We start from the raw sequence: 11,461 nt of genomic DNA, 5'->3' as shown, positions 1-11,461 counted from the left end.
CTTCACAATACAGGCTCACTTTAACAAACAAGAAAAAACCCAAAGAAGCAATCTCAAACTACACAAAATTGAATTAGAAAAAGAAAAACAAACAAAGCTCAATGTCAGCGGGAGAGAAATAATAAAAATCAAAGCAGAAATGAATGCCAATGAAACAAAAGAGGAAGTAGAAAAGATCAATGAAACAAAGAGTTGGTTCTTTGAGAAGATAAATAAAATTGACAAACCCCTAGCCAGATTCACAAAGAAAAAAGAGAGAAAGCTCAGATAAATAAAATTAGAAATGAAAGAGAAGAAATAACAAAGGATACCACAGAAGTGCGGATTATAAGAGAATATTGCAAAAAGCTATATGCTGACAAAATGGCCAATCTAGAGGAAATGGGTTAATTCTTAGAATCTTACAACCTCTCAAAGCTGAATCAGAAGAAATAGAGGATCTGAATAGACAAATGACAAATAAAGATATTGAAACTAATCAAAAGCATCCCAAAGAATAAAAGCCCAGGACCAGATGTCTTCCCTGGGGAATTCTACCAAACATTCAGAAAGGATTTACTACCTATCCTTCTCAAGCTATTCCAAAAAATTAGGGAAGATGGGATGCTTCCTAACACATTGTACAAAGCCAAAATCACTGTGATACCAAAGCCTGACAAAGACAATAGAAAAAAAGGAAAACTACCACCCAATATCACTAATGAATATAGATGCAAAAATCCTCAACAAAATATTGGCAACCTGAATATAGCAATACATCAAAAAGATCATACATCATGATCAAGTGGGATTTATTCCAGGGACACAGAGATGGTTCAACATCCACAAATCAAATAATGTTATACATCACATCAACAAAATGAGGAATAAAAACCACATGATCATCTCAATAGATGCAGAGAAAGCATTTGACAACATCCAACAGCCATTTATGACAAAAACTTTGAACAAAATGGGGATAGAAGGAAATTGCCTCAACATAATGACCGTATATGACAAACCTACAGCCAACATCATACTCAATGGGGGAAAAAATGAATGCCATCCCTCTGAGAACAAGAACAATACAAGGAGGCCCACTATCACCACTCTTATTCAACATAGTACAGGAGGTTTTGGCCAGAGCAATTAGGCAAGAGAAAGGAATAAAAGGAATCCAAATAGGGAGTGAAGAAGTGAAACTCTCACTGTTTGAAGACTAAATGACCTTATATATAGAAAACCCTAAAGAATCCATTGGAATACTATTAGAAATAATTAACAACTACAGTAAAGTTGTGGGATACAAAATAAACTTACAAAAATAAGCTGCCTTTCTGTACTCTAATAACGAACTTACAGAAAGACAACTCAAAAATACAATTCCATTTACAATCTCAAAAAAAAGAATGAAATACCTAGGAATAAACTTATCTAAGGCGGCAAAGGACTTATACAATTAAAACTATAAGACATTATTGAAAGAAATAAATAATGACATAAAGAGATGGAAAGAGATTCCATGCACATGGATTGGAAGAATAAACATAGTTAAAATGTCCATACTACCCAAAGCAATCTACAGATTCAATGCAATCCCAATCAGAATCCCAATGACATTCTTCACAGAAATAGAGCAAAGAATCCTAAAATTCACCTGGGACAATCAAAGACCCCGAATTTCTGTAGCAATACTGAGAAAAAAAAGAACAAAGTTGGAGACATCACAATCTCTGACTTCAAAACATACTACAAAGCCATAGTGATCAAAACAGCATACTACTGGTACAAAAACAGGCACATAGATCAGTGGGACAGAAGTGAAAGCCCAGAAATGACACCACACGTCTACGGACAGCTAATCTTCGACAAAGGTACCAAGAACATACAATGGAGAAAAGATAGTCTCTTCAATAAATGCTGTTGCGAAAACTGGACAGCCACATGCAAAAGAATGATAGTAGACCATTATTTACACTATGCACAAAAGTAATCTCAAAATGGATCAAAGACTTGAAGATAAGTCCTGAACTCATGAAACTCCTGGAAGGTAATATAAGTAGTACACTCTTTGACATCAGTCTCAGAAGCATCTCTTATAATATCATGTCTACTCAGGGAAGAGAAAGAAAAGAAAAAATAAACAAATGTGAGTATATCAGACTAAAAAGTTCCTGCACATCAAAGGAAACCTTCAACAAAATGAAAAGACAAACCACCAACTGAAAGAAAATATTCGAAAATCATGTATCCAACACAGGGAAAATTTCCAAAATATATAAAGAACTCACACAACTCAACAACAAAAAAAGGAACTACCAAATCAAAAGATGGGCTGAGGATATGAACAGATATTTTTTGACAGAAGATATCCAGATGGCCAATCGGCACATGAAGAGATGCTCAACATCAATAATTATTAGGCAAACGCAAATCAAAACTACAAGGAACTATCACCTTACACCTGTCAGAATGGTTATAATTACCAAGACAAAAAATACCAAGTGTTGGAGAGGAGGTAGAGAAAGGGAACACTCACACACTGCTGGTGGGAACACAAACTGGGGCAGCCTCTATGGGAAACAGTATGGGCATTTATCAAAAAACTAAAAATACAACTACCATGCAATCAAACTATCCCACTACTGGGTACCTACCCAAACAATTTGAAATCAACAACCCAAAGTAACATATGCACCCCTATATTCATTGTAACACTATCCACAACAGCCAAGACATGGAAGCAACCCAAGTGCCCATTGACTGTTGATTGGATAAAGAAGATGTGGTGTATATATACATATATACAATGGAATACTACTCAGCCAGAAAAAAAATACAAATTCATCCCATTTGCAATAACATGGAAGGACCTAGAGGGAATCACGCTAAGTGAAATAAGCCAGTCTGAGAAAGACAAACACCAGATGATTTCACTCATATGTGGAATATAAACAAATACATGGAGAAAGAAAACAGTTCAGTGGTTACCAGGCGAAGGGGGATGGGGGGTGGGCACAGGGGGTGATGGGGAGCATTTATGTGGTGCCTGTCCATAAATAATGTACAACTGAAATCTCACATTGATGTAAACTATTATGAATGCAATAAAAAATAACTACAATGAAATATCACTTTACACCTGTCAGAATAGATATAATTACCAAGACAAAAACCAAAAGATGTTGGAGAGGATGTAGAGAAAAGGGAACGTTCATACGCTCTCGTTGGGAATGAAAACTGGTGCAGCCACTATGGAAAAGACTACGCAGATTTCTCAAAACGCTAAAAATAGGAATACCATACAATCAAGCTATCCCACTTCTGGGTATTTATCCAAGATCTTGAAATCAATTATCCAAAGAGATTATGCACCCCTATGTTCATTGCAGCATTATTCACAATAGCCAAGGTGTGGAAGCAACCAAGTACCCTTCTACAGATGAATGGATAAAAAAGATGTGGTATATATATATATATATATATATATATATATATATATATATATATATATACTATTCAGTCATAATAAAGAAAATATCATCCCATTTGCAACAACATAGATATAACTTGAGGGTATGATGTTAAGTGAAGTAAGCCAGACAGAGAAAGACAAACACTGCATGATTTCACTCATATGTGGAAGGTAACAAACATTTGGGTAAAGAAAACATATTAGTGGTTACCAGAGGAGAAGCGGGTTTAGGGGGTGGGAGAAAGGGATAAAGGGACACATACATATGATGATGGATAAAAATTAGACTACTTGGGGTGACCATGATGAAGTATATTCAGGAATTGATAAGCAATAATGTACACCTGAAATTACACAAGTTATAAACCATTATGATGGAAATAAAATTATGTGGGGGAAAAAAACCTGTTCCTAAGATCATAATTAATGGTAAAAAACTGAATCTCTTCTTTTATGATTAGGTACAAGTCAAAGATATCCAATCTCATTGTTTCATTCAAGGTCCTAGGAAGTGTAAGACGACAAACAAAGGAAATAAAGGCACACTTGAAAGAAGGTATATCGATTAGAAAGACAGAATAAATCTTTATTTGTAAATAATATTATTTTGTAAATAGGAAACCACAAAAATATGGAAAGAAAACTACTTTAAGTAGACATTGAATTTAGTTAGATCACAGATGGCAAGGTCATTATACAAAAATCAATTTTTATTTTACATCCTAACAAGAACAAACTTTTAGAAAATGCAATTAGTTAAAAACACTCTAATAACATCAAAATATAAAATATACAGGAAAATTAGCAAAGTATGTGGAAGACCTTTGCATGTAAAATTACAAAATACTGCAAGAGAAATTAAAGAAAGCTGAATAAATGGCCAGGTATAGCATGTTCATGCATCAGGAGACTCAAGTTCCGGGAAGGCTCGTGTGTATGTAAATTGGTTTGCTGCTCCTGAAATGTGTATGGAAATCCAAAGATTTAGATCAGACTAAATAATTTTGAAAAAGAAAACCAAATTGGAGCACTTTAACTACCTTATTTCCCGACTGGTTATTGAGGAATGTTAGCCAAGACTGTATTTGCATAAATAGAAACAAATAGATCAGGTAAAGAGTTCAAGAATAGACCCACAAATTTATAGTCAACCTATTTTTTTTTAAATGGGCCTAGTAAATTCAATTGGGAAAGATTTTTATTTGTTAAAATAGTATAGAAAATCTGTAAAGGAAGAAAAAATAGAATATCTAATGTTACTTCATACCTTGCAAAAAATTCACTAGACAAGGATCATTGATCTAAATAGAAAAGGCAAAACCATATAATTTCCAGAGGAAAATAGAGAAGAACATCTACATGAAACCAGAATAGTCTAAGTCTTATATAAGACACACATCAAAAAGCATTAATCATGAAAAATAAAAATAATATTGATTTCATCAAATTTAATCTTTTGCTGTTTAGAAATCAGTGGTAAGAGAATAGAAAACAAGCCAAAAATTGGAAAAGAATAAACACAAATACACTTATATATAACTAATAGAACATACTAATTTGTGAATAAACAATCTATTTTTAAATTCACATAATTTAAACACTTAATGAAAGTTTCATAAGATTGGTCAGTGAACACATGAAAAGATTCTCACTAACATAAGCTGTAAGAAAAATGCAAAGTGACACATGAAAACACTACACACTCACTAGAACAACTAAAATTAAAGAGGGACAATATCAAGCATTGGTGAGGATGTGGACAGTGGAACACTCGTCACTGCTGATGGGAATGTAAAATGTTGCAACAACTTTGGAAAACTTTTAGCAATTTCTCATTAATTTAAGTAGATACTTACCCTATGACCCAGAAATTACAATTCTAGCTTTTATTCAAGGCAAAGGAAACATATCTGTATACAAAAATTTGTACATGAAAGTTCATAGCAATTTTATTCTTAATAACTCCAAATTTGAAGTGATCTTAATATTTACCAATAAGTAAATGGATGAAGTTTGGTATATGTCTTCTATAGGTTACACCTCAGCAATAAAGAAGGACAGACTTAAACCACACAACAAGGGGCTGGCCTGGTGGCATAGTGGGTAGGTTTGTGTGCTCCACTTCTCCAGCCCAGGGTTCATGGGTTTGGATCCTGGGCAGGAACTTATACACTGCTCATCAAGCCATGCTGTGGTAGCATCCCACATACGAAACAGAGGAAGACTGGCACAGATGTTAGCTCAGCGACAATCTTCCTCAAACAAAAAGAGGAAAATTGGCAACAGATGTAAAACACACACACACAACAGTGTGATTCAATCTCTAATGCATGACTGTAAATGAAAAAAGGCTGACATAAAAGAATATATGTTCTATGATTCTGTTTCTATGACAATCTAAACAAAACAAAGCTAAGCTATAGTGACAAAACGAGAGCAATAATTGCTTGGGTCTAAGGGAAGAAATGACTTGAGTGCTTGTGGCATGAGGAAACTTTCTGCAGTAGATCAGAGTGCTATATTTCATGATTGTGGTTGTGGTTACATGTGTGTATACATTTATCAAAACTCATTGAACTCTATACTCATAATAAGTGTAATTTATAGGATGTCAATTATAGCTCAAAAATTCTATTTTAAGTTGCTTCCATGTCTTGGCTATTGTGAATAATGCTGCAATGAACATAGGGGTGCATATATATTTTTGAATTAGTGTTTTCATGTTCCTTGGGTAAATATTGATGTACACCTGAAATTTACATAAACTAATGTGACCTCAATGAAGCAAAATTTTCCTTTAAAAATTTATCCTCTTCTATTGCCTTTAAATCAGTGATTCAAAGTGGGATCACTATTAATAACTTGTGTAGGGTATTTGGCATCTCTAGATAATTTACAATCTTCATGCTCATGTCAATACACGACACGAAGATCCCATGCTGTTTCAAACAAGCTGCCTCCACACATTTTCAAATATCTCCTGATACCTTCCACTTTCTCAATGACAATCACTGGTTTGCAATTTCTTCCCTTTTTGCCTGAAGGTTTGATCCACTTGGTATTTATGCACAAGGATTGAGTTTTGTGGGGGTTTTTTTACACATAGGATAACCCACTTTCTCAAACAGTACGTTGACCAAAACATTATTTCCCTTCACTAACATGAACAAGCTCAAACTTGTGTTCTAAGTTCCATCTTCACCACACATCCGTGGACGTACTCTAGATTTACTTTATTCAGTCATCTAGATTGTCATTCTCGTCTTTTTGTGCCCCAAGGATTGTCAGTCTTGCATACCCTCTACACACATTCACTATGCTCCTGTAACTTAAACTTTCTGTGAAATGACTCAACCTCAATATCCACTACACTGAGCAGCATTGTTTTCCACACACACCTGGTAAATGTTTTTAGCTGATTTATTTGCTACAAAGAGATGCTATGCCAGTGCTGTTCTTTGGGTTTTTTGTTTGTTTGTTTTATAACTCTATTATTGCAAAGGAAGTCTTTTAAATGCTGATCTCGTGCCTACTTTGTGTGCTAGAGAATACAGTCATCTGGCCATGCCTGTGGGGGCTGAAATATGGAGGGATACAATTCTGCAATAATTTTTTGAAGGGTGAACACCATGTGCAGTGGCAACTAATGAAGCCACTTAGAAATCAATTCCTTCAGTTCCTGTGAAGACATTTCTAGTACTTCCCACATTTGCTGTGTTCTTCCTTTGGTCCCAAGGGGAGACTACTCTGACCATCTCCATAGGAAAGTCCTGAGGGAATCTTTGTGATGTCCCAAGGCAGAGGGCATATTTCCAAGGCTCAAGGCTCAAGGCTGATGAAATTGTAACACACCTCTCAACGGGAATCTCAGATCATGCGTTTACCTGCATCCTGCCTACAGGGGAAAAAACACAAGGAATTTGGTGTTTATCTATGGCACAGATGGTGTGAAACAGCCAATACAGAAGGGAGGAGATTTTTAACTTCTTTCCCTCATGAACAAATTGAATACAGTGTGCTCTAACACACAGCTGAAAAGGAGAGTCAAAGAAAATATAGCTAGTAACATTCCATTCCTGAAAATAACCATACAGAATAAAGGCTGTGAGTATACCTGGGGGGATGTAATTGCTGTTATTTCTCACTTACCTAGAAAGCAATGGAGTTACATAGCAGTGCTTTTATAATTTTGGAAACTTCTGTAATCTGAGGCAATATTCTTCCTCAGACCTTCATTTAGCACATAGTATAAGCAATTATAGCTTATAAATTAATACCACTAAATAAATTTTAACATACATAAGTTCTTCTTCATATTTAAAAGTTATTTTATTTTTATGGAAGTAATAGATAATTTAAAATTAATTTTCTCAATCATCTAGTGCTCTTCTAATGTTATATACAGCTTGGGATTTTTACAAAAGATAGAAGTAGATAACTGTGAGATTTTTTAGGAAAAGAAAAGAGATTTTCTCTTTGGAATGATGTTGGCCTGCTTCCATTGTCAAAGAACTACTTATATCCTTTCCAAATAATTTTTGTTTTCTTTTGGTTAATGCTAGGAGAAAAATGGTCATGAAATACCCATTTAATAATCACAATGAGAGACTTTGGACTTTTGTCTTACACAGATAATAAAAATGTTAATAATTTGCTTGTAGAACCAGAGAATCAAACTCAGAAAAAAATGTTTTAAAAAATTAGCCCGAGTTCTTTCCTTTAAATGCTTTTCTTCAATGATAAATTCTAGGTTGATTTCTAGTCGTAATATTTTTTTAAATCTTTTTGAATAGTGCTATAGTCTGTGAAAAGCGCACTCTATTTTTGTTACTCAGAGTAATATGGCAAAAATGTTAGGATTTGTAGGGGATAAATATCTCCAGGTTGCTTTAGTGGGACAAATAAAATATCCCTTAACCATGTTAACATAACTTGACTCTTTAACCAAGTCTAACTAGTAATTTCTATTTTATATATATATTTTTCATGTATATAAAACATATATATAAAATATATATTATATATATATATAAAATAGAAATTACTAGACTTGATTAAAGAGTCAAGTTTATAAGTATGATCTATATATACACCATTCAATCACCAACACATCACAGGAAACATTAATGCTGTGGCATAAAGCCTATATACATTTTTAAAATAGAGTTTTATGATTCAAAACTTCCATAAATGTTTAACACAGGAATTTTTAGACATGAACCGAATTGCCTTCATGTTTCTTTCGGCTACTCTTTTCGTTGTGATATAGGAGATATCAAGTCTGTATCTTTACCACAGGGACTTCTTAAAATATAATGAAAAAATATATTTTACATATATGATAAAATTTTTATTATGGGTACTAAGAATTTTTTTCTGCTGAATACTTACCGTCTAGATAGTTTGGCACTAAAACACATTTGTACATGAATACACCTATTGGAAAACTTTGTTCCTCTAAAAAAAGGATTTATGTATTTTTATTTTGGCAAAAACACTTCATATAACCATAATTATAAATACTGTTTGGTACACTAAAAATTGGTAAGTGAGTATATCTCATATTAAGGGTTCTTTCAAAATAGCCAAGATTTGGAAAAAAAACTCTATGTCCAATGAAGAATGAATGGGTTTCTGAATTTAAATTATTTGCTTGACTGTTCCTAACCAATGTAGGAAAACTGCTGGATGCACTATTTCTGAAAACAAACCAAGATTAGGAAAGTTAATATTTATGGGAAAAAAGTTTCCACGTATATATTGTATCCTACTCTCTGTTTTGTTTTCTGGAGATAAAATTCATCCCTGTACTAATCTCCCACCAAACCCTAAATGAGGCATATAACCAAGCTCATAGATGTAAAATTGTAGGCAACAGTGTGTCTTCATAACGCAACTAGTGTGACCTAGGAACTCCATTCTGAGAGCCCCACCCCATCCACTGGCCTCTGATCTGCATGCTGTCGGTTTCTTTACCACCTTCTGATTTCTATGATGTGAAATCACTAGTGATGGGACAATGTCATGTTTTTCCAATAGCCATATTTTATGTATTAGCTTGAACTGTGATCTTTTAAAAAATCTACTTGGGTACCATCTGCCCCACCATTTAAAGTGATGTAACTCTGGAAAAGATATTTACTTCCTTAGTTTCTTCATTTGTAAGGTAGATTACTAGACTGCTTACCTTGGAGATTTATGTCGTAAGTCAACTGAGTCGAGCAATGTAAAATGTTTATAAAGACGCCAATATGTTTTGGTCAGTCATTCATCTTTATTATTATTAGAGATCCATTATCATCACAAAATAAAGGAACATGAAAATATTCCATTCTTGCTCATCTGCCACACTCTGGGCATTGTTGGTTCATTCCAGATCAGAGAAGATGAGCCATGGATGTAACAAACAAAACAGCAGTGACCGAGTTCATTTTTCTTGGGTTTTCTGGTGTTCTCTCTCTGCGGCTCACATTGTTTGTGATGTTTCTCACTGTATATCTGTTCTCCTTCATGGGAAACACTCTCATCATTTTTATTGTTCTGATGGATTCCACACTTCAAACACCCATGTACATTTTCTTGGGAAATTTGTCCTTCCTAGAGATCTGGTACACCACAGCTACAGTGCCTAAATTGCTGGCCACCTGCCTCTCACAAGTTGTCACCATCTCTGTTTCTGGTTGTATAACTCAGTACTACTTCTTTTTCTCCATGGGAGCTACAGAGTGCATCCTGCTGGCAGTCATGGCCTATGACCGGTACCTGGCTGTCTGCAGCCCTCTACATTACTCACTCCTCATGAGTATTCCAGTGTGCCTGCGATTTTCAGCTGGATCTTGGGTTGGAGGCTTCATTGCCCCTCTGCTACCTACCATACTCATCTCTCATCTAAACTTTTGCGGCCCCCGGAAGATCAACCATTTCTTTTGTGACTCAGATCCCATTTTTAAACTGTCCTGCTCAGACACATTCTTGGTGGAGGCCTTGGGCTACACATGTAGCTCTATCGTGATTCTAAGTTCTTTCCTTCTCACCATGTCCTCCTACGGCCATATTGTGGTCACAATAACTAGACTGTCTTCCAGGGATGCTAAGAAGAAAACTTTCTCCACCTGTGCCTCCCACCTCACTGTGGTCACCATCTATTATGGCACCATTATCTTCGCCTATGTCCGCCCCCCAGCCAAATACAACTTCACCATTGGTAAGGTGGTCTCAGTGTTCTACTGTGTGGTCACCCCATTGGTAAATCCTCTCATATACACCCTGAGAAACAAAGATGTGAAGAAAGCTTTCAGGAAAGTTCTAGCACAAAGGAGATTGCTCTGGTCAGAAACATGAGAGGGATTTGAGAGATCAACAAAAATGAGCAGTTTAGAATGGATTCTCAAGCCATATTTGCAAATGGTAAGTCTTGAAAATTATGTTGTAAAATTGATACCGCCTAATACAGACATCTCTCGGCACTTTTGAATTCTACTGTAATAGATATTCTATAATTACTGTGTTTAAGTATGCTTTAGTGGAATGACATAGCTATAGAGAGAGAACACAAGCTCCCTGAACATAAAGCATTAACAATCAGAAAATATGACAATTTAGTCCCACATAATATTTCATTTGAATGTTTTCATAATTTACACCTTAACAGTAACCATGGGCCAAAAGTTGTTTCTGTTAAATGGAGCAGTGTTACTCCATCTGGTAGATGGGCTATTACAAACATCACTTTGAAGCTTGAATAATTATCTCAATAAACACTTATCAAACACATGTGATGAAGCAGGTGCTATCCTTAAGCACAGATGTTGGTTTAATCATGAATGCAAACACAACTGGAGAATTTTGTTGAGAAATATTGGATAAGGGATTATTCTGGATAATATAAATGGATTTCAAAATATTAACAGAGGTAATAAGGTTAATAAGTGGAGGGAAAAAAGGAAAATCTTAGGACTGGACAGTACAAGAATGGGCTAACACAGTAAAACAAGTGTCAGCATTGTG

The 11,461-nt window shown here is 34.9% G+C and overlaps 1 protein-coding gene across 1 annotated transcript; it reads left to right on the top strand.

Moving 5' to 3' along the window:
- Positions 1 to 9,847: 9,847 nt before the first annotated feature.
- Positions 9,848 to 10,795, top strand: LOC106846126 (olfactory receptor 6F1-like). Its single transcript, XM_014864718.3, has one exon. It carries the CDS (start codon positions 9,848 to 9,850, stop codon positions 10,793 to 10,795), a length of 948 nt encoding a protein of 315 aa, XP_014720204.1.
- The last annotated feature ends 666 nt before the right edge of the window (positions 10,796 to 11,461 follow it).

This window comes from Equus asinus, chromosome 10 (genome assembly GCF_041296235.1).
Source record: "Equus asinus isolate D_3611 breed Donkey chromosome 10, EquAss-T2T_v2, whole genome shotgun sequence".
Taxonomy (NCBI): domain Eukaryota; kingdom Metazoa; phylum Chordata; class Mammalia; order Perissodactyla; family Equidae; genus Equus; species Equus asinus.
This window is presented reverse-complemented; position numbering and strand designations above follow the sequence as displayed.